General features: G+C 40.1%; 1 protein-coding gene across 3 annotated transcripts in view; it reads left to right on the top strand.

Annotated features, from left to right (window-relative positions):
- PRORP (protein only RNase P catalytic subunit) overlaps nucleotides 1-12,201 on the top strand; it is a 114,965-nt gene extending 102,764 nt beyond the window's left edge. For all 3 annotated transcript variants that reach the window (XM_081049932.1, XM_081049933.1, XM_081049934.1), the window contains exons 6-8: nucleotides 5,522-5,670; nucleotides 8,223-8,418; nucleotides 9,807-12,201. In XM_081049932.1, the coding sequence (XP_080906058.1) occupies nucleotides 5,522-5,670; nucleotides 8,223-8,418; nucleotides 9,807-9,938 (477 nt within the window). In that variant the 3' untranslated portion in view covers nucleotides 9,939-12,201. The remainder of the gene's footprint in view (nucleotides 1-5,521; nucleotides 5,671-8,222; nucleotides 8,419-9,806) is intronic.
- Nucleotides 12,202-24,301: the final 12,100 nt, after the last annotated feature.

Raw genomic sequence — 24,301 nt, 5'->3', positions numbered from 1 at the left:
ACAACAAACAAACAAAAACTCACAGACACAGACAACAGTTTAGTGGTTATCAGAGGGTAAGGGGGGAGGGGTTTAGCAGAGGGTAAAAGGGGTCAAATATATGGTGATTGAAGGAAAACTGACTCTGGGTGGTGAACACACAATGCAATGTATAGATGATGCATTACAGAATTGTACATCTGAAATCTATGTAATTTTACTAACCAATGTCACCCCAATAAATTTAACAGATAGATAAACCGAATCCCTGTTTATAGTCTCAAAGGGAAGATTGTCTTTTGGTGGGATATTGACCATCCTCTACACACTGGGTATTTGTCACAGACCCCTTTATGCTATGAAGGCCATTTGTATTTGACGTTTTTTAGGTTTTATGGGGGGTTTTGGTTTTCTATTTACTTTTTATTTTGAGATACTTGTAGATGTAGGAAATAGTACTATGCAGATGTAAGAAATAATAGAGTGATCCCATGTATCTTTTCCCCAATTTTCCCCAATAGTAACGTTGCCAAACTAATATTTTAATATCACAACCAGGATATTGATATTGATGCAGAGAGCATTTTTATCACCACAAGAATCGCTCATGTTGCTCTCTTTTAGCCACACCCACTTTGCTCCTGACCCCACCCCCACCTTAGTGCCGGAGCACCACTAGTCCTTCTCAATCGTTATAATTTTCTCATTTCAGGAATGTTATATAAATGGAATCATACAGCATGTAACCTTTGGTGTTTGGCTTTTTACAATCAATATCATTCTGTGGAGATCAATCCAGATTGTTAGGATATCAATAGTTTGTTCCTTTTTATTGCTTATTAGTATTCCATGGTGTGGATGTACACAGTTTAACAGTTGGCCTGTTGAAAGACATCTGGATTGTTTCCAGTTTTTTGGCTATTACAAATAAACCTAAGTAGGTAAATATTTGTGTACAGGTTTTTATGTGAACATAAATCTTCATTTCTCTGGGATAAATGCCCAGAAGTGCAGTAACTCTGTTGTGTGGTAGTTGCATGTTTATGTAGTTTTATAAGAAACACCAAACTTTTCCAGAGTGGCTGAACCATTTTAAATTCCCACCAGCAATGTATGAGTGGTTCAGTTTTTCTATATCCTCACCAGCATTTGGTGTTATCACTATTTTTTTTAATAACAGGGCCTTTCACAGAGCAAACATTTTTAATTTTGATGAAATCCGGTTTATCAATTTTCCTTGTATGGATTATGTTTTCGATGTCAAGTCGAAGAACTCTGCCTGGTTCTACCTCATGAAAATTTTTCTCCTAGATTTTTTTTCTAAAACTTTATAGTTCACGTTTTACATTTAAATCCTTGATCCATTTTGATTTGATTTTTTTTTCTATAAGGTGTGAGATTTAGATAGAGATTCATTTTTTACTTATGGATGTCCAATTGCTCCAGTACCACTTGTTGAAAAGGGTATCTTTTCCTTGGCATTTTTGTGTGGGTCTATTTCTGGGTCTTTTCTGTGCTGTTGATCTATATGTCTATCCCTTCACCGGTATCACACACTTTAGATTACTGTAACCGTATGATAAGGCTTAAAATGAGGTAGACTGATTTTTCCCCACTTTATTTTTTCTCAGAATTGTTTTATCTATTCTTATTAGTTTGTTTTTCCATATATGTTGCAAATAATCTTATCCATATCAACAAAAATAATCTTGCTGGGATTTTAACAGGAATGCATTAAACCTTAATGTCAATTTGGGGAGAATTGATACCTATATACTATATACTGTCTTGAGAGTCTTCCAATTTATGAACATGAATGGTGGTGTTGAGTGCTTCTGTATACTTGCTGATTTTCTGTCTAGTCATCTCTCAATTATTGATAGAATAGTGCTGAAGTCTCCTCACCTCTTTTGCAGCTCTGTTTAGTGCACACACATTTAGATTTGCTATGATCTTCTGGGTAGAGTGACCCTTTTATCATGTATTATCCCTCTGTTTCTTTGCTCTAAAGTCACTTCATTTAATATTAATGTAGTTTTCTTTGGATGAGTTCTTGCATGATATAATTTTTTGCATCCTTTTACTTTCCACCAGCCTATATTGTTATATTTGGAGTGAGCTTTTTAAGACAGCATACAAATAGGTCATGTTTTTTTAATCCACTCTGCCAAACTCTTATCTTTTAATTAATGTATTAAAACCCTTTATATTTCATGTTATTATTGATGTGTTAGGGCTTATGCCTGCCACTTTATTTTTTGTGTTCTGTCATCTCTTTTTTGTTTCTCTGTTCTATATTTCCTGCCTTCCTGTGGGGTATTTGAACTTTTTTTAGAATTCCATTTTTATGGCTATATAGTGTTTTGGTTTTTAATCATAGTGTTTTTGAGTGTATCTCTTTGTATAACATTTTCAATTGTTGCTTTAGGTAATTATATATATATATATATATGTATATATATATATATATATATATATAATCTCCATCACAGTCTGTTTTAAGTCTCGCTAGACTGCCTCTTTCCTGGTTCTTTGGGTAGAGAAACAGGCTTTTGTTGAGTTTTGTTGTTGCTGCTGCTGCTGCTGTTGTTGTTTTGTCTGCTTGCATTGGCGTTTCCAGGTTGCTTACTTCTTCAGCTTCAAGTCTAGGATATATGAGACACAAAGAAAATCCCAGGTACTTACCAACATGTTATTCCTCATATCCCAAGGTCCCTAGCCAATCTGCTGTTTCCTCTCTACCTTTCAAAGTCTTGTTTTTATTTTATATATAATGTCTAAGATTTTTAGTTGTACTTAGTAGGAGAAATAAGGAAAAGTACATCTACGTCTTCCCAGAGTGGACATTTCTCCCAGTTTTATTTATTTATTTTTATTTATTTATTTATTTATTTTATTAGTTTCCAGTGTACAAAACAATGTAATAGACATTTACACCCCTCACAAAGTGATAACCGCCCTCTCCCAATCTACTACCCCTCTGACACTGTATATAGCTGTTACAATTCCATTGACTCTATTCCCTATGCTGTGCTCCACATCCTGTGATCCCAGTTTTATTTTTTGATCTAACATAGAATTCATTTTCTTTTTCCTTACTATTCTGAGTATACCTCTGACTCTGATGCAGCCCACTGGATCCAGCCTTGGAATTTACTCCAGAGGAAGTGGGCTCATAGCTAGACTGTCACAGAGTTTTTGGCCAGTGCTTTTAATCTATACTTTGATCTTTCTTTCCTGTGCGTTTCATTTATTCTCCTTTGTTGACAGCATTTTCGGAGCTGCGGCTAGTGGATACCTCTCACCACAAGATGGTGCCCCAGAGTAGTTCAAGCTAAGCCTTTTCTGCTCTTGCTCAGGCCTCTGTCTCTAACTTAATATTAGGAAACTCAAGGCCATTTATCTAAAACTGGGTATAGATGTGAAGACCCAGTTGTATATGTGTTTTTTAAGCCATATCTTCCCAGTTGCATGGAAACTTAAGCAGTCAGTATCCAAAATTGGTAATATTTGAATTGTTTGTGTCTTTACAATAACTTTGTGGGAATTCATATGGAAATTTTAAAAAGCAATTGTCATTCCTCTTAATGAGTCTAGTTGCTATTTTATATCAGGGGTCATTGAAAGTAATCTGCAATCTCAGGATAGCTTTAAGAAAGGAATGTTGTAAGTGACTCTGAAGGAGATACTCGCCCAGTGTCTTGAGGTGTTTGAATCCATGAACTAAACTTTCTTTGTGTAGATGTTTGCTTTTGATTTCTAGCCTAACTTTTAAAATAGTAGCTTATAAGTTTATATGAAAATGAATAGAATACAAAGACTAGTAAATACATGTTAACAATCTTTGGGTAGTGAGGTCCGAGTGCTTTCTTCTTATATCTTCCTTCTAGTCTGTAATTTTCAAGTTTTCAAAACTGAGCTACTTTTCTAATGCATAAAAATGGATGTGTGCGTCTTCTTAAGCGAATCAGAAAATGTTTATTAACCATCCAATATATGTAGAGCCAGCATATGTATTTCCCTAGGCTTGATAGTTAGGTAAGAAAATCATTAGGTCCACCCTCACTGAAGACTGGGACCATATCTTTTAAAACTGTGTAGGCTGTGATACCTACCGTGTGCTTTATACAGAGAGAGGGCTGGGACATAACTTGAATGAACACAGAAGCCATTATTCCTAGCTTTAAGGGAAAGAATTATATTTTACTGGTTATAAAATTTGGAATTTAGAGTCCTCACACTGGCCTTGGTATACTTCTCTGCTTAAGTATGAGCTCACATTCAGTGGGCAGGTTGTGTCTGTTCTGTCTCTTAATTCTAGAATTAATAATTGGGCATAATAAAACCAACTACTGTTTCCTAAAATAATAAGAACAGGGTGGACCAAAAAATCCAATATAAATCCAAAGCATTAAACAGTAATTTAAAAATTCAGCCCTTGCTAATTGATTCAGTGTTAAGTTCTCAGAGAGTCTACATGTGTATTAGACATAACATGTGCTAAAGCAGTGTTTGACACAACTGACCAAATACATGAATGAAATCTTATTGATTAATTTAAATAATATCCTGAAAATCTGCATGGGAAGATATTATGAGTAAGGGGAAGCTAGACTAAAATCAGTGCTTTTTCCAACCAAGACTCAAGAAAATCAAGGATTTCTTCAGTGACCTTCAACTTGTGATTTTTGTAGGCCCAGCAATTCTTAAAAATTAAAGAACTTTTATATTTCTGATACACTATTATATAACATAAATTATAATTTTTCAGTAGCTTTTATTTCTCAGTTTAACAGGTTGTACATGAAATTAGTCTATGGACTTTTCCTTCTGAAAGATTGACTATAGGCAAGCTCACCAAAGTACTAGATTTACTAAAAATCCCAGTCTAGACTTTTGAGAGGAGTTCATGTGCACACAAGACATGTGGGAAACGAAGCGAATGGAGGTAAAGTCATTTGACTGGAAAATAGGCTAGATGATGGATGGAAATTGACAGACCTTTGGAAGGAAAAGGTATCCCAATGAAAGGTGACAGCCTCAGCAGAATCATGACATGGAAAAGTTGGCGGAAAAGTCACTATCTAGTCCAGGCACTTACGATCTTTTAAAATAAGAAGTAGAACCCTTTATTCAGATGAAAACTTATGCAGAATACTAATATATAAATTTGCAAAAGCTGAGCTGTTTTGGATAAAACAGGCTTGGGAGTGTATAGGAAAAAAAACCCATCCTTCCTTGGCCTCCCTATGTCTATCCCAACGGGCTCGAGGGAACACAGTTTAAAAACAACTCATCTAGTCTGCTTATTAGAAAACTCCCCTGGATACAATGGAGTCTGACCATTGGGCAGGTGTTGGACAGTAATTTGTAAAAAGGAAGCATTTCCTCAGGCTTGCGAAGATGGAAATTATTTTAAGGAATGTTTTCTCACCCCTTACCCAGTGTTTCACCACTGGGATTACAAGCTGGAAGAATCACTCCACTGACTTGAGATTCTTCTTTCCTTGACCCTCTTTGGGGCTGGCTTTGTGTTTTTTAGCTTTTACACGTGGTCTCTCAACTAGCCAAGCAGAATCTGCGAGTGCTGGTCCTGGGCCGGAAGCACATGCTGACATCGCGTGCCCGGTGGAGAAAGGATGAGATGGAAGAGGTGCAAAAGCAAGCCAGCTGTTTCTTTGCTGACAATATGTAAGTACGGAAGGTACTAAGTGAATGACACTAGGCTCCCGTCATCTGCTTTGTTAGTTAACCTATTTGCACCATTTTTAAAGTGCACATATGTGTACTCAGCCTCATTCCAAAAAAAACAATTTTGAGGCAGCTTACAAAAATAGTTTCTACAGCAGAATAAATTTAAACAGATGAGATTAAGAAATCAGGATAAAGAAGGAATGGGAGGAAGATAAAGTCAAAAGTGAGGTTAGTACACGGAAAGCATGCCATAAGGCCCTAAGTAGATCATGTAACAAATATTTTACAAATATGATCACCTTCTGTGTTCTTGGAAAAACAGCAGTGAACAAGACCTAGCCCCTGACCTCTTGTGACTTACAGTAAACAGGTAAACAAGTAAACAGGTCACATAATTCCAGGCATTGATCAATGCTATGAAGACAATAAAGCAGCGTAAGTAGAAAGGGATTAGGTAGGGGTAGGTAGGCCAGAGGTTACTGGGAGGGGCGGTCAGGAAAGGGCTTTGGGTGAGGGCAAGTCTGAAGGGAAGAAGTGCGTCATTTGAGAAAGGGGGAGGGAAGAACATACCAGGTAAAGGGAACATCCAGTGTTCAAAAAGCCTTGAGGCAGGAATGAGCTTGTAATGTTTGAGGAAAGCAAGGAGTGTAGACAGGCTGTAGCAGCAAGAGGGAAAGTAGTAGGTTCTGAGGTCAGAGAGAAGGGAGGGACCACATTCCAGAGGACCTGGGGGGGGGGGGGCTCTGGGAGGCAAGCGAGGGGTCTGGATACTACTGTGAGCTACAGCATCCCTGGAAGCCAAAGAAACAGAAACCACGGTTGGTGATAAAATGCAGAGTCCATAAAGTAAGCAGAAAGGAGCTGATCGGGAGGGGCACAGATCCTCGACAGCACAGATGAACTTGAACATGTGTTTTGTTTTTCATACTATCGGCTGACAAATGTTTATTTCCGACTTTGCACAGATAATGAGTGTCCCTCAGTCCCAAGTCTAGGTTTCATTAGGTTGAATGTGATAACCTGAAGATTGGTCAGTATTTCCCAAATAATTTATTATTAAAAAGGTAAAATGGCTCTCGATGCATGAAGCAGGAAACTAACCCCTCATTGAGATCCCACACCTTTTTGGGATCCCTTTCTCCTTTAGCTAAATTCTTTTACTTACTCATGAGAGGGGGTGCTTCCGCCTCTCTAAGAGAACAGGACAATAATGTTCTTCATACAATCACGTTAGGCAACACTGGCAGATGTTAGAGTGAGTGTGGGGTTGGGAATTAAGGTCATGGCCCTGCCACTTTCTGTCTGGGAAGGTGTTTCCTTTCTCTGTCTTCTTTTTTTCATATGTAAACCTCATGGGGATGTTGTAAAGATTAAATGTAAAACTCTTGGCACAGCACCAAGTATGTGGAAAGCATATATGTTAATTGCTATCATCATCATTTTTTTTCTTTGGTGGAAGAATTAGATAAATGCAGTGTTATAACCAAGAAGCCTGTTGGAAATTGGTCCCATGCTTGATTTGGGGCCTGTATTTATTGTATCCACTGAAGTTCCAAACCCAATTGTAAAGATTGATTCATTGGCTTTCTGTGGCTTTGGATTTGAACATTAAATTTTTAATATTAACTCTATTTTCCACTAATGTGCCAAAGCAGCCTTTTTATATGTAGTCTAGTGAATCCCCATGTAATTGTCACCCGGCTCCAAAAATTACTATCATTTGCTAATCTTGTTCCATATAACCCCTCCATGTTTTCTTCTTTTTTTTTTCTTCTCTCTTTTTCCCGGAGATATTTAAGGCAGATTCCAGTCATTGTATCATTTCACTTAAAATACTTCAGTGTAAGGTAAATATTTAATGGTTCTACTGTGGGTCGTTTGGATCCACAAGGCATATCACATATTGTAGTTCAAATCTTATGAGCCAAGGTAGCCACTGCTGTTTTGACAGCACATGTACTAAAGCAGTTGAGAGCTGGTGTTGATGGTCTTTGGAGATTGAGTCACTGGCTCATCTCAAAGCAGGAGATGCCTTTGGGTGCAGACCTGGATGACCAGGTCTAGAAGCTGCTCTGAGAGACCAGTTTCAGCTTTGAGGGCAGCCTTTTATTTTTGGTGGTTTGCAAGGAAGTGTCATCCTGCCCTATCAGTATTATGAATGTTTCTTGATGTTGAGTGAGGAATGAGGGCAAAGGTGCGTTCTGTAGTAAATAAGGCAAATAGGAAAAATGCTCTGGGAACACAGAGAACCAACTTTTGAGCGTGAAGAGAGAATTACTGTTAGAATCCTTCTTTCTAGTGGGAGAGCCCAGTTGAGCTATGAGGAGTCCAAGCATTAGCATTCCCTTCCCCTTAGCTTTCCGTCTGTGTTCTAGATAGTGTTTCCTGCCAGCTAAAGTGGTTCAGAGGTATCACTGCAATCATGTCAGTTGAGAATGCAGAGCCCCTGTAAGGAAAGTAGAATAAGCAGTAAAAAGCACGGTGAAGAGTGCTGTCCTCTGCCTCCTTAAGGGTGTGCTTGATTGTGTCCTTTCTTTTGCCTGGCTCAGCTCAGAGGATGATCCGTTCCTTCTGTATGCCACACTGCACTCGGGGAATCACTGCAAGTTTATCACGAAAGATCTGATGCGGGACCACAAGGCCTGTCTAGCTGATGCCAAGACCCAACGCCTATTCTTTAAGTGGCAGCAGGGACATCAGCTGGCCATTATCAATAAGCTTCCAGGATCAAAACTAATCTTTCAGGTATGTTATCTGTTCTGTACATAATGTCAGCAGAGTCAAGTATATAGTAAGAATGTGGCATAATCAAAGAATGTTGCAAATAGGTGAAGGGTAAGTGCTTTATTTTTCTGTTGTAGTTTGGTATTTGGAATTAGCCAGTTCCTAGAAACAGAAAGACTGCCAGAGAAAAAGTTTTAATAAGCCAACCCCACATTAATTAGTATATTAAAATCACCTGGGATGTCATCAGTTGTGACTTTAGTTATGTTATTAATTACAAACTCTTCATACATTCCTATTTATTTGTAATAGCTCAAAATTCCTCATCCTTTATGGTTCATCACACTTCTGCTAAGTAACTCCATTTTCCTGTTTAATCCACTTCTATGGCATGGTCTCAGTTGAGTTCTCCTTTGATTTTAGTTTAGATACCTGTAAGTGAAAATACAAGGATGTCTCATTGTGAAAGCAAAGGGGGAAAATCCAAAGGCAAGTGACTACAGAAAAAGACACTAGCCAGTGGTATGGCCCAATGGTCAAAAAATATACAAAATAACAAATTTATAAGAAATACAGTATCAAATGATACCACAGAGCTGCAGTCAGCAAAATCAAGACTGTAGGAAATAATATAGGACAACTGAGACGATTTCCTAAACAAGAGTGTAAGAATAATAGAGATGGAAAGGAAAGCTCTAGATTAAAAGAGAATTAAGAGATCATTCAACAAGCACAATGTAATAGTTACCTTCTTTCAATTCCAAACAAATAAACTGTAAAATATATGTACATGCATATAATAATTGGAAATGTAAACAAATTTGATGATAAGGGATTATTAATTGTTAAGTCTAATAATGCTGTTAATCTTATATTTACAGAATAAGTCCTTATCTTTTAGAGATACATACTGAATTACTGACAAAATGATATAATATCTGTCTTTGGGTGGGGGAGAGTTGAGGTAGGGGAAAAGAAGTGGGTGGCGTATGGATGAAATAAAATTAACCCTGAGTTGATAATAGTTGAAGCGAGGTGATGGGTACATGGGAATTCATTCTCTATTTTTGTATATTTGAATTTTTCTCTGTCACATACAAAACTGATAAAGGCAACAAAAGGAATATTGTATCATGGTATGCACACATGCGTGTGCACGTATGTACGTGTGTGTATGTGTGTACACCTGTAGAGGGTCCTCAGCCTTAAAAAGGAGCCCTCCCGGAAAAAGAACTCTTAAGACCAGGGTTCATCTTTACAAAGCTAGCTGTTCTTTGAAAATCCATTGTTAGGTAAGACAGAGAATACATCTCTGAAGCAAACTGAGAAGTTTTCAGAAAATAAAGGCAAATGGCCAGATATCCCTTTAGTGTTGTTCTCAATGTTCGGTTCCCTTTTTAATTCAACAGCATATTCTCAGCTATGACACAGTGGTGCAAACAACTGGAGACTCGTGGCACATACCATATGATGAAGATCTAGTGGAAAGATACTCCTACGAAGTGCCAACCAAGTGGCTTTGCCTACAGAGAAAGACATAAAGACTCGTACCCCCCTGCGCAGTTTGTGTTTGGGTGCCCTCCTGGTTGGCATCAGAGCTCTTACACTGACCCTTGTTTAGACCGTTGCTTCTGTCCTATTTGTCCTGTTTGGTCCAGTTGGTCTGTATGTCAACAAATTGATTTTTTAATTAAATGAGTTATATCTTTTCATAACCAGTTGCATTTTTTCCCCCTAACATTTGTTTCTCGGAGGCTTAGCCAGAGTGGGGGAACTCAGTGTGAAGTAGCCTACATTTCTCTTATTGGGCCATCTAGTTCGCGTACTTGGGCCACAGGTGCTTCTGCTGTTCATTTTGCTACTGCGGACCTCACCTTCCAGGTCCACCAATAGCAGAACCAATCCATCTGGCCCTGAGCCCTGGGTTGTTTCTAACCGCCTTCTCCATCTCTGGTACATCTCATCCTCTTCATGTTAGCTCCTACCCACACTGAATCACATTGGTCTTCTGTGCTAAACTGGCGAAGATATCAAAGCCTCATAGCAGCTCTTATCACCCAATGATTTTGGTTGGAGGCAAGGGGACTATTCCTTCTCTTTAGACTGTGATCTTCTTCATTCTGTAATGCCTTTTCCAGATTGGTTCAATATTTTGTGAACATTTTGTTAATTCCATCACTTGGTATGAGGGCTTTCTAAAGTATACAGATTTTTTTCATTTCAGGTGTGACTTAGTTAATAAAGAGATTTTCAGTAGTTGCCTCCGTTTTGCCCCCTTGCTAGCCACCTCACTGGGCCTTGATTTTAGCTGAAAATATTCAATTCTGCGACACTTTATGACTGTTCTTTCCTTACTCATACATATGGTATGATTTAATGTTCAGGAACAGGCAAAACCAATCTATGGTGATAAAAATCAGAATAGTAATTTTCCAAAGAAAGGGGCACAAGAGTACTTTCTGGGGGTGATGGAAAGTTCTGGGTGATGCTAACATAGGTGTGTATATATATTAGTCAAAATTCATCACACTAAGCACTTAAAATTGATGCATTTACAACTGTACCTTAAAAAAGTATGTTAGCATAAGATAATATTTACATGAAAAAAATGACCTAATTTACATAAAATAGTATACATGGATATAAGTAGGATGTGTATTATGGACAGAGAGATAATCCAGGAAAAAGAGGAGATATTTCATCTCCTTATCTATTTACTGGATTCAACACTGCTGCACACCTAGACTAAAGAGCTCTCCAGGAAAGTGATAAATCGAGAACCAGAAAGCTCTCATAAATCCAACCTGCTGATTTTCTAAATTTCATATGCTGCATCCTTAGAAAACTGTGCTTTCAGTGAGCTAAGCTTTTTTTTCTTTTAAGGAGTTATCCTAATTTTAAGAAAAATTTTAAAAAGCATTTATAGAGATGGGGAGAATAGAAAAAGAAGCTAGAACTTAAGAGCAGGAGAGAACCTTGAAGAACGTAAAGTCCAATAGCAAGTAGCATTTAATAGAGGAGGAACAGACCCAGGAAGATAGAGTGGCCTTCCTGCATCCCACAGCTACTTAGTGGAGACATTTTAGTCATAACCCATCTCTTCTGATTCCTCGCCAACTGTTCTTTCTTCTACTGTACACTATGATTTAGGCGAAAGTAGTTCATAAAAACACAGACTGAATGGTAGACACTCCAATATTTACATTTAGAAACTTTGTTCGCCACATAAGAGAAAGGGAAAACGAGAGGAAGGGAACAGGAAGTACCTCTCTAAGAGCCCACATTTCCAGAACGGCTGTCAGTATAGAAAATTTTGGTAGGGAAATCGTATTACTTTTGAACTCTTTAATACCATTCAAAAACAAAAACCTAATATCTGCTTGAGGTGTAAGTTGAGGTGCGTCTGCCTTCTGTTCAAGGGTGGGGGAACCATTCTAGGACTGCTCAGAGTAGATCACATTAACACAGGACCCTGGGGTGTGCAGGGATTCTCTGATGAAGGAAGGTGGTACCAAACACTGAGGCTGCCTTTTTCTATTCTGGTCACCTGAGTGAAATAAGCTACCTGTCACACGAGGTCCAACACACAATGGGAAGGAGAAATTCTGTAAAAAGCTGTACTGGATGGAGATTGCTAGTGTCTTTAAAGTCAGTGGTAAACAATGAGGGTTTTGTAAGGGCACTGACTCTGCCACTGAAAAATATTTCTAAAGAGCTTTGTCCTTCCCTCTGGCATGCTTCTGAATTTATACTCTTTTTTTCCTCCTGTTGTTCTCTGACCCAATAAAGAGAAAATCTCAAAGGAGCAAGAAGCCTGAGTTCATTCTCTCAGGGCGCCAGTGGGACTACCTCGCCTCAGATGACTTATTCTTCGCATGAAATTAACTTTTCAAGTTTGCACTTAAATCCGATTACTGCTTCCTTGGTCCTCTAGCAGGTTTCCGTCCTCAGGTACTGAAAAACACAGCGTATGTATTCACATTGGATTTCTTTTCCCCTGATAGTTTCATTCTCAAGCAGGAATGGAAAGGAAGGGTGTTATGTCTGCATCTGAATTCTTGCCCATCGGTGGTGAGTCTCATCTTCATTTACAAAAAATAAAAAATTATCGGGGTAATTGAGGGCAAAGCCAGATGGGACCCCAATCTGGTACTGTGACCATCCTTTAGCAATTCAGAATTCAGTGAAAAATGCTTAAAGGAGCCCTTTTGGACCAATTGGGATTATAGGAACATAAACCACTGTGATGAAATGGTGGTATTTAGATTTGGGTATTCGTTCCAGAATGGGACTGAAACAGATAAGGGTTCTCAATAAGAGGGACCAGTCAGCTGGAGCCTCCTGGAACCCACAGGATGAGAGTAGGGTTGCCAGATAAAATACAGGACTCTCACTTAAATTTTAATTTCAGATAAATAACATTTTTTAGTATAAGTATATTCCAAGTATTACAGGGTCATATACTAAAAATATTCATTGTCTATCTGAAATTCACATTTAACAAGGCATCCTGTATTTTTATTTGCTAAATCTGGCAACCCGGTGGAAACTCTATGGGAGAGTAAGGGGTAGTGGGAAATGAAGCATTTGTATAGCCCAGCAGCCCTACAGGAGGCAGGAGGAGAACAAGGACAAGAAAAGGAGCAAAAGGCACCTGGGAGGGAGAAGAAAGGAGAGAAGACCAGCTTTTCCCTGCCTTGTCCCAGCCCATGGCCAGCAGTCTGCTTGAGTCTATAGTATATAAATGAAGGGAGTTCCATTAAGAGATAAGAGGTCTACTTAGAGGAAACCGTAGGATACAGTGGGATGAAAGAAAATACAAGACAGGAACACCAAAGAGTAAATCATGAGAAATTAACCTCTTTTATATGTTTTATGGTGTTTCAAGATTCCCTGAAGCCCTCTCTCCCCAAGTTTGTTCTTTGTTGACAGTATTTTATCTGAGGAGTGCTTCCAGAGACTCAACACACACAACTTGCTTTCAACTGGGAATTGAAGTAAACAGGAAGACAATTATCTAGTCACTGGTGGCAGCTAAAACTACTTTTGCTACCCCAGTTCTCTCAGAAGTACACTGTTACCAAATAGATTTAAATTATTAAGATAACCATGATAATTTGTTGTAAATAGCAGTGTCATATGAAGGTTTTTTGGTAGCTCCTGACAAGACATTTGATGTAGAGCATTCATTTCAACCACATTAAAATGACCACCCCGTCATCTCTTTGGTTTAGTTAAAATACAGCCCAAGAAGCAAATACTTGAGAAGTCACTGGTGAGGGCTTTAATTTCTAATATGGGAGAGACATAAAGAGACCGGGTGGGATTGCCCTACCACTCTCAGCAGGACTAGAACATTACGAGGTGTCAAGTGCATATCACCCGTACATATTTCAAGTCCATTATTAACCCAGGTTTCTTGTGCTTTCTATGACTGCATCAGAACAGAGAATGTCAGTTTCCTGATAGGTACCAATGGAATCCCCTGACAATTCTGCTGTTCATTTGGCTGTGGGGCAGTGTGGTATCCTGGCCTAGGAGAACAGAAAGGGGTCGCCACGTCCATGAAACAGGTTCCTTTGGAAGTGGTTATAGCAGGTCTTCCAAAAGGTAAGTTCCTTGGTCACACTTGTTGCTTAAAATACACTGTATTACCAATTCTTTTAAAATGAATCATTCTGCTATTTCTCTTTTCAATGACTTTGTCCTAGAATCCAAAGCTGCATTTTTTTTGTCTTTTCCAAAGCTGAACAGTCTATTGCCATTAAATTTCTATGCATTTGTATGCCTATTATAGTGAGTGTGTGTGTATGTGTGTAATTTTAACGGATTATCTCTGAACTCTTTTGACAGAAAATGAAAAATTGCCCTTCTTCTAGTTCTACTATTTCTGCCTCGTGTACTCTAATCATAATAATGTAAATTCATAAAGAGGGACAGCTAGGTTAAGCTAGGGCATTGCTGTGTACCGTAAAATACTATTCGCATAGCTGTATACTCGCAAACTGCTCCTCAAGGCTTCTTTGTGTTCCAGAAAGCTGTCACTCCGATAAACAGCTATTGGCTCAAATAAAGGGGTATGTCCTTTAATGCTTAGTTCTTTTCTGGCAGGAGTAGTCAAATCCTTGAAGAAATGGGTCTTTTCCAAGTCAGATCCTCTGAGTTGGAGAATTAAAGAAATAAACTCTGGTCAGACCAAGTTTTGAAGAGAACATCTCAGAATTGTCACTTTACACAGATAAAGAGCTTTTCATTTTTTTAAAAGCAAATCATGTGGCTCTTGTTTGTTGACATACCAAGGGAAGTTTATGTGAGGAAATCAGTACTGAACAGTCTGTGCTTTCTAAACGTCAATAGATTTTTTTTTCCTCTTCCACTCCCATTGCCGTTATCCCCAGAGATTTGAACACCATCCATATTCTGGTTTCATTGTTTCTTAACCTCTAAAACTGATGATTTTCAGGCCCCTGTGAGATGGCCAACCTGACCTTTTGAATTACTTAAAAGTGCTCCAATTTCTGGATTTCAAGCTTTCAATTTCTTCATTTTGATCACAATCTCCTTACCTGCAGCATTCCTTCATGCCAACCACCAGTTCTTGGCCTGTCCCCAGGCCTTTCCCTTCCTCACTTAGAGCCCTCTATTGTCCACCCCATGTGGCTTCACGTGCTTTCTCCCCCACCCCACCCCTCTCTTAAAGCATTCATCTCAGGGATGGCTTCAATATCACTGCCAGGTCTTTCATTTATTTTACCTGCTGTGGTGTCCATCTTAGCAATTCTAAACCTAATTTGGGGTAGCTCCAGACCATTCCATTTCCTCCACTCCTGTACACCAAATTCCCAGAAAAGTCATGAAATTATACTGCTGGAACTTCACTCCCATTTGAAGTCCCCTTTTTGTCATCTTTCATTGAATCCCCAGTAATTTCCTGAGGGAACTTTCCCAATCTTTGCAATTGTAACTTAAAAAGTAGCTCGTCTCTGAAGCCTCTATTTCCTTTTCTGTTAAGTGGGGACGCAGTACTCTCAGATTATAATGGATCGAGAATCACCTGGGGTCGTGTTTAAAAGGCTGGTTCTGACTCAGGTCTGGTGTGCCTGTTGATTCCAATGCTGCAGACCATATATTGAGTCCTATTTTGAGTCGCTTCAAGTAAGCTCCAAGATTATTTAAAAATAATAGTATAACAGTCATGGTTCTAAGTCCTGAGTCATAAGCCCGTCATTCTCACTCTCAGCGGTTGACTTAACCAGCAACTAAAAGCCATCTGTTAGGAGCCTCTTCGGCAAATTCTGCCCTTTCAAATAACTTTCCTACCCTGACCCTTTTCTAGATTACTTTTCTACCGGCTGACTGGAGATCTTGCTCTCTCTCCACTGTTCTTTCTTCCTTTTTTTCCCATCGAACTACAAATACCTTTAGGCTTCTAGTCTGATGAAATCACACTTCCGTAGGGGTAGTTTAGCAGCCAAACTTCTCAAAGGAAGGAGCCATCTCTATCTCTGGTTTCTTTCCAATTCCACATTTGCGGCTGAGCATTTCCACCTAGGTAGCGTGTGGATACTCAAACTCAATCACTTTGACAACCCATCTTCACCCCAACAAAACGACCTCCTGCCTTATTTTATTTTTCCTGCTCCTTCTCCACTTGTATATCCAATCATGTTGATTTTATGTGCAAAATGTCTATTGTGGCCTAGTTATTCAACTCTCAACTACTTTTGCAAAGGAAATAATCCTTTTTTTAAAAGCTCTGTATGTATATGAAGATACTTATAATAGTGTTATTGATAATAATAAAATTGGAAATAACTATATTTCAAAACGAGGAGGAATATAATTTTAAATGTTAAAGTGATTAAAATGATACTTTGTATGTTGGCATGGATTAAAAGCATTTACAAAATGGCATGTCTAATATCCCATTTTTTAAGTGGGAGGGAAGAAAGGAAGAAAGGACAAAAGGAGATACTTGTTATTTCTGAAAGAAATAACATTTTGTTGACTCTAACATGCTAATAGGTATTTTGGGGTGTTGGAATTGTGGATGATTTTTACTTTCTTTTCATCTTCTGCACAGTCTGAAATTGTTACAGTATGTGTTATAGAATGTTAGAATAGGACTCTTCCTGCCTCAGTTTCCACTGAAGCAAAAATACAGTGGATACCAAGATTCCCAGGTGCGTGTGAGGCAAACACCACATACGCAGAATTAACGAAAATAAAGGAGACTGCCTCCCATCTCCTGGCCTCTCAGCCAGGCCAAAGATAAAAGAGTCGGAGGAAGGAAAAGGATAAAGATGTTTTTTTGGAGAGAGTCATTGCCAACCTCTTGGTTCCTTGGGTGCCCTGTGACCCTAGGACCCTGGGAAAGATGCCTCAGTAGGAGGACTTGGGGCTCCTCCAACAGCATGGGGAACCCAGACAAGTGCCTGAGAAAGCCCAAGCCTCCGGGGCCTGACTCTGCCTGCAAATCTAGAGGATGATGAAGGGCTAATAGGCGCTGGAAAGAGCCAGAGATGGCTGCTGCCTTGGGATTGGCCTGGACTGCAGGTTTCCTGAGGGCCAGATGGGGTCAGACAGGTGAGGAAAAAGCTGCCTTAGAGTTGTCTTGGGCTGGAGGGGGACTTTTGGATGCCCACGCAGTTGAGGAAAAAGCTGCACTGGCCACCTACATATAGAGAACCACTGAAGAACCTAGAAAAGTAGGAAGCATCTGCTTTAACCATCTGCCAGGCTCACCAGACCCACCAGCTTTATACATCTGCCAGGCCTAGAAAGCATGAAGCCACGCCCCTTACCCAGCCTCCCCATCCCAGCCCTTCACTGCCCATCCTCCCCCTTGGCTGGCGTCCGGGCATGAGCTAGGAGTGATGAGGGCAGAAAAGCCAATCATGCCCCCACCACTTTTCCACTAAAGGCTTTAGTCTGAAACCAGCCTTAAGCTGGCACAGTAGACATGATGCAATGCTGTTTGGAATTTTTATTGTTACAGAAAGGAATATTCTAATTTCTGAATGAGACTGCATGTGTTACTTAAAGTGACCAAAGCGCTGCATGTTATCTAGGAGGAACAGAGAGGTAATGGGACCTGCCAGAGTTTTCATCTAGAGCCAGGAAAGATTAAAGGAAGAATGGGAAAACAAAAATCAAATTGTAGTTTTATCACAATCTCTTCATCATACAGTTATGAGAACCCAGATGCTTCCATCATTTCTTGTCTCCACAAAGGTAACCCCTAACAGTATAGATTCATTTTGCCTGTTTCTGTACTTTATATAAATGGAATCATTCAGGATATGCTCTTTTGTGGCTGGCTTCTTTCATTCAATATTATGTGAGGTTCATCTGTCTTGTTACATGTAATTACATTTCATTCATTTTCATTATTATAAAATGTTCTATAGTGTGAATATACCGCAGTCTATCCGTTCTACTGTTGATGGGCCTTTGGATAGCTTCCAGGTTTTGCCTATTACAAAGACTGCTTCTATGAATAGTGCATTACTTTTAATAATGGAGGAAAAGCTATTTAAAAATCTCTTGCAGATATTTATTCCTTTCCGTTCCCATTTCTGCCCCAGTTCGGGCCTTCAAAAACTTACACTTGGACTATTAGCAGTAGCCTCCTGATTGGTATTTCTAGCTATAGTTCATCATAAATACTGCCACCAGGTTTATCTTCCCAGAGCTTAATCCTAATCATGCTGCTTCCTTTACTCAAAAACATTAAATGTCTCCCCGCTGCCTTCCAAGCACAGCATAAGTGCCTTAGCGTGGTGTTCAAGGCCTCCTTCCTGCATTTGTACCCTAATCCGGAACATTTGTGTGTCCCAGGCAAACCAGGCCATTGCCATGCCGTAAACACAGGCTCTTTTTTTCCTTCCTCTGCTGCTTTGCTCATGCCACTCCCACTCCATGTCGCACTGTGATGCCACCATCCACACTGCTCCCAACAACTCCTGGCAGTCTTTGTCCTCCCAAGCTGAGCCCCGACAGACTTCTTCCAGCAGGTGGCTTGCGTCCCCTATGGCCCGTGGTCATTTCCCGTCGGCAGTGTTGTGTTGGACTCTGCCTGATGTCCTGTGAGCTGCCTCACATTAACTAACGTTGCTTTCCTTCATGTCTCGTTTTCCCCACCGAACTCTGGTGGGGACCTCATCTGCTTCCTCTGTGTCTCTCCCGTAGAAGGGGCTCCATAAATGTTTGTTGAAGTGCTTTGGAGAAGTTGTTTGAAAACGTCTTCCTGATTTTTACCCGATTCCCACTTCTCCTTTGAGTGAATTCCCCTCTTGCTCCTTGGTATTTTGTGTACACTGGCTAGCTCAGAAACACAGTTTTTGGTGTCTGATGTTTTAGCTGATCCTCAAGAAATAAGAAAATTTCTCAATGCCACCTTTTATAATCATAGCATTTAACCCCACCCCCATAACTTAAACATGTATTTACTTATTAGTTATCTACTCTGTACATGTTGCTGTGATAACTGCAAGTAAAATTGGCTGTGTACATATAAGACACCATTCCAGAGTTTTTAATCTTGGAAATGTTTTAGATCTGTTGTCTGGTTGATTTTTGAAACTCACCTTTGTTTCACCACTATGGATGAAATGCACTCTGGGTTAAGTTAGGGGACTTCAGCTGATGTCCATCAAGTCCTTTTACAGCAAATAGAAAATAAGACTGGAGTACTCTCTCCCTTTCCCATCGATGAGTGGGTTCCCAACAACTGGTTCCTAAATTAGTGACTGAAAATATTGGTGATAATGATCAGAAACCTGATTCATTTACTCTTTCTCATTATCCTAAGAGAATGTGGCTTATTCTGAGCATCAGAGATGACTTAATTTTGTGGTAAGAAAATAGGAATTAGAGGAAGCTAATTAGGAAACCTCAAAGAAGAGGAAGTGTCTCTAAGCTGAAGGGAAGGCTGTTGGGTCTTATTTCCTCTCTGTTCTTGACTCACTTTCTTCGTGCCTGGCCAGCTTCTGCACCTCCCTTTCCCCACCTGATCAGGGGGCTGGAGTGGGGGTGGGAGTAAGGATGGGGGTAGTGAGCAGAGTGAATAAAGTTCAATAACATTCTTAAAGATGCCAAGATGCAGGGACACACCATAGGGGTGAAAGTCTTCTCAGTGAACTGTTTGATCTTCCATCCCCTCATCCACTGTCACGAGTGGGTGAGGCTGCATGTGTGTGGGACGGGGGTAAGAACTGGCTGCTTTCCAAGTTAAGAAAACAGACTGAGTTTCACTTCTGAACAACAGCCGAGTACTGTGCAGGTCTGTGCAGTACTTGGTTTCCAAAGCAAAAGAGCCAACAATCCAGGCCTTATTCACCAGGGCCCCCTCCTTTCCCAGAGAGAAGCTAAGTTCAAGTTTACTAGTAGGTGACTTATTTTCCCTGTAGTGGCTAATATTTTTTCCCCTCTATGCCTTTAAGGTGGGTACAGCATGCTCACCTGTTTGAGAGAAAAAGCCGAGGCTGTGGTCACAAGGTAGTTTGTGACAAGGCTCAGGTTCAAATGCAGTGCTTCTGACGCTCAGAGCTGAGCCTGACCAGGGTTCAGATTCAGGCCCCTCCCCTCCCCATCTTATTTTCACTGGGACATTTGCTGTTCTCTCAAGCTATAAAGGGCTTCCTGTGCTATCATGCCTAAGGGGAAGTTATATGTTAAAAACCACCAACGGTTAAGCCCAAGCCATCTGGGGTCTTCCATTACTTCTTCCAGTATTCTGGGGCGACCCACCAGGATTCTCAGTGTTTCTCAAAGGCTATAGCTTCCAGAAACAAGATCAGTCAAGCATTTAAGAGGGAGTTTTCATTGAAGAGGGAGTTGGGAAAACAAGAGAAATATCAAAAGTTGTAAGAGGATAATACTGAGTTGTTAAAGCTAAAACTCAAGGGTAAACTGAAAGCTGAAGTTTCTGGCTCTATAGACGGGTTCCTGAGTAATTTTGTTAAATCTCCTTTGGGTTGAGCTGATACAAGCTTATTGCTTTTCAATTCAAAGGACAGCATCATTATTACTGGGGATGACTGATATAATCCAGGTACAGAATTATATTGACTGGTATGGAAGCGATGGAGGAAAAGGGAAATGACAGCTGTGTGACTACTGTGTTGATTGAGACCACTTTGTCCCCACCGTTGGTACTGGAGGAGGCGAGAACCGTACTAGAGGTTGTGGACAAGGAGGATGGAGACTGTTGCTTTATTGGACTCAGGTAAGGGGTTTGCAGGGCTTTTGAGTAAAAGCATAACCAACTACCTCATGTAAGTCACACGAGCATACCCCACCACACATTTGGTGCCCCATTTGTCCCTTTCCTTTGCCTGTAAATTACAGAACTGGAGTATAGAGAAATCATCCTTTTTTCCTTCCCTGGAGACTCAGCCAGAATGACAATTCCTAAGCAGTCAACCATAGCTACTGGGGTACAGGAAAAACTACAGGACTGAGATTGGTGTAAGAAAGATACACATAGGGAAAGATACAAATAGAGCCAGGTTCCTGCCCTCAGTCCCCTGAGGAAGCCCCCAATTGGTGAAAGTCTGGCCAGGAGGGCTCTACCTCCTACTGTTCCCCCAGAGCTGCCACATCCCTAGCTCTGTCCTGGCCACAGTTGACATCTGGGGCCCCTTAACATCGGGGAATCCTAACTCACCTACGATACTCAAACACCAGTGCTTATATCCAACTCACAGGGCACTGTGTTTTGGCACCTGCTAATATCACATGGTAACACAGATAAGCTTCATTTTTACATTCCCTGGCTCAATGAAACTGCCCGCAGGGCATCTTAAGCTAAGGGTTAAATTTTTATCTTGCCTTTAAACACTATGTGATTCAGCATGTCTGCAGTCACAGGGAATCTACGCTGCCACTCTTTACCTTTGCCTTATGGGTAACCCCTACCTTCCACCTACCTCCACCCCCAGGGGAGAATGTAGGCTTTGCCAAACGGAGGCCCCCAGGAGATTTTCCAAGATTCACGAGATGTCAAAGTCATCTCTGAAATTTTTCAAAAAACCAGAAAGTCATTTCAAAAAGTCTTAACTTGATGGCCCCACAGAGAGGAAGATCAAATTTTCCACACAGACACAGCAAGTCTGCCCCCCAGGCTTATGTTAAAGCTGCAGGAGTATTTGTACCCAGACTTTGGTGAAAGCTCCCCAGTGCAAGGGGAAGTCCACCTGGGTGAGTAGTTTAGCTGCTGTTTGGCGCCCAGTGGCACATATTCATGAAGTCTGCTTCTAGGGGATTTCCCTCAGCAATGGAGTCGGCAAGGGGTTTGTCTTTCCGAAAGATTTCCCAGAGGAATTCATTTGCCTAGGTGGAAAAATCTCACATTCTAATAGAAAATCTCTGACCTTTCTTTTTGAAATCTGGATTTCTCATTTATTCACAAATATCTTCAAAAAGGAAAAAACCCATAACAGAAAACCCAAATAGTGAGGATGCATGTTCAATGAAGTGATCTGAGTACTTACTTCAATGGTAGGCACTGTCTGATATTGAGAATACACTGGAGAGCAAAAGAGACATGTTAGAATTAGAGGGCAGTGACCACATCTAATTCTAGCTTTCAGTTTGTTTGTATTGAAAATGAGGTCAATTCCTTCCAGGAAGTATCCTTAAAAAGTATTAAAGTGTATATAGCATCCAATATCCTATGCATCTTGCAGGGCCCGGCTTAAATGCAACCTTAAGAAGGAATCAGGATTCATTAACATTTGAAATAATTCTCACGACCCGCAATGTGTGTGATTTAAAATATCCCTAAACTTCATGGCAGTGAATACCCAGAGGTGCTTCACAGCAGCCATGTCTTCACGAGAAGGAACGGATTGCAATTATGAAAACATTTCTCAATTGTTCCCTTCCTTTCTATAGTTTTCAGTTCAATTTACCAGTCATTTATTGAACTTTATTAGCCAAACTCCATGACAGGGATGATAGAGAATACAGAGATGAAAAGTACCCAGCATCTGCCCTGCCAATCTTTGGTGGAGCCCAAGCAAACAACTTTTTAAGTTAAACCATATAATTACCAATATTTGACTGTTTTAACCTCCAAAACTGGCTGTTTCATTTGGTTCAGGTTAATAAAAGATTCAAATGATCAGCACTGGGCATTTAGGAGAAGAGAGACCAATTGGATTTGAGCTGCTCAGAAGAGGCGCTCAGGAGGCACAGGTGTATAAGGGAATGGAGTGAGTCATCAGGCCGTGCTGCCCAGAGCAGTGCTGTGCAGGGGAGCCTGAGAGTAAAAACAGGAGGATGAAGTGGAAGAGAAGGCGCAAATGATAGGACAGGTCAACTTGTAGAAAACTGAACACTCAGTTAAAGACAGTTTTATTCAGTAGCCCAAAGAAATCTACACGGACGCAATTCAATGAGATCTTGCGCAAGAAAAATGATTTCAAGAATGTGGATCAATAAGAAGAGATTCTTCTGTGTCAGACCAGGCAATCTATTATTATTAAAGGGCCTAAATTTAAATAGTGGCAATGGGAATGAAAACGAAAATAGTCATTCTGTAGGAATAATCAACAGGATTTGGTAACGGACCAAACAGGACGGCAACAGTAACAGATACTGTTTAAAGAGTATTTATTATGTGCTACTCTCTTTCCCTGAAAATAAGACTCAGCCGGATAATCAGCTCTAGTGTGTCTTTTGGAGCAAAAATTATATAAGACCTGGTATTATATTATATATTATATTATATTAAGACCCAGTCTTATAGTATAATAAAATAAGACCTGGTCTTATATTAATTTTTTTCTCCAAAAGACGCATTAGAGCTGATTGTCCGGCTGGGTCTTATTTTCGGGGAAACACGGGAGGTACTTCACTTGCCTTCTCTCATTTAATCCTCACAGCAGCTCCTATAAAGTGGATCTTATCCAAATTTAATAGGTAACGGAATCCAGATTTAGGGAGGTTGTACAAGGTCACATATCTAGTAACTGTCTCAAATGGGATTTAAATTTAGGTTTAAATAGAAAAAGGATGCACTTCTAACCCCTGTGCTGTAAGGGATCCATTCATTCAACTAACGTATATTGAGCACTTAATATATGCTAGGTATTTTTCAAGTTGCCTGAGCTATACTACTGAACAAAACAAAGATTCTTGCCCTCATGGAGCTTAGATTGGGGCAGGGGGGCAATAACAGTGAACAAAATTATCAATTATGTAACAGAAAAAAGAGCAGAGTAAGAAGGATCAGGATTATATGGGAACGGAATAGGAAGTTTGGGGGAATTGAATACTGCTGTAAAGGCTTTGGCTCCAAGAACTTGGAAAGTGTGGTATGAGGGGCAGGAACTGGCTTGGGAGGAAAGAGATGAGATAGGGAGCTCTGTTTCAAACATGTTCGGTTTTGAAGTACCATGTGTCTCAATGTGAAAAATATCCCATAGGCAATTACAGAAGACTCAGCACCTGAAAGGGTCCACCTAGAGACCTAGGTTTGGGAGACATCAGCATAGAGAGGGCTGTTGAGGCTGTGGAACTAAATGAGTTCACCCTCCCAGCAGCCTTATAGGAAATTCTTTATCTATGAGTATTCACGCACACTGTAGGAATTAGAGTACACAAAGCTCAGAGTCTGAGAAAAAAGGTATTCAAAAGATCAGGAGTAGGTCCTGAGTGTCGAGCAAAGGGACAACCAGAGCAAGGGACAACTTTTATCAGTACACTTAGGCCTTAGCCAGAGCTGGAAAGTACCGTGTGTGCCAGAGATGCTGTTTGCACTAGTATTTCTCAATCACGTTTCAGTTTTGAAATTTGTTCAGGTTAATAGAAGTTTGTCTTAAAAACACTCTCTTAAGAAACTGGAGCTTCCTTAAGAAACTCCTTAAGAGGTTCTTACAAATATTTTTCTTTTAAA

The sequence above is a fragment of the Rhinolophus hipposideros genome (assembly GCF_964194185.1).
Source record: "Rhinolophus hipposideros genome assembly, chromosome: 5".
In the NCBI taxonomy this organism is placed as follows: domain Eukaryota; kingdom Metazoa; phylum Chordata; class Mammalia; order Chiroptera; family Rhinolophidae; genus Rhinolophus; species Rhinolophus hipposideros.
This window is presented reverse-complemented; position numbering and strand designations above follow the sequence as displayed.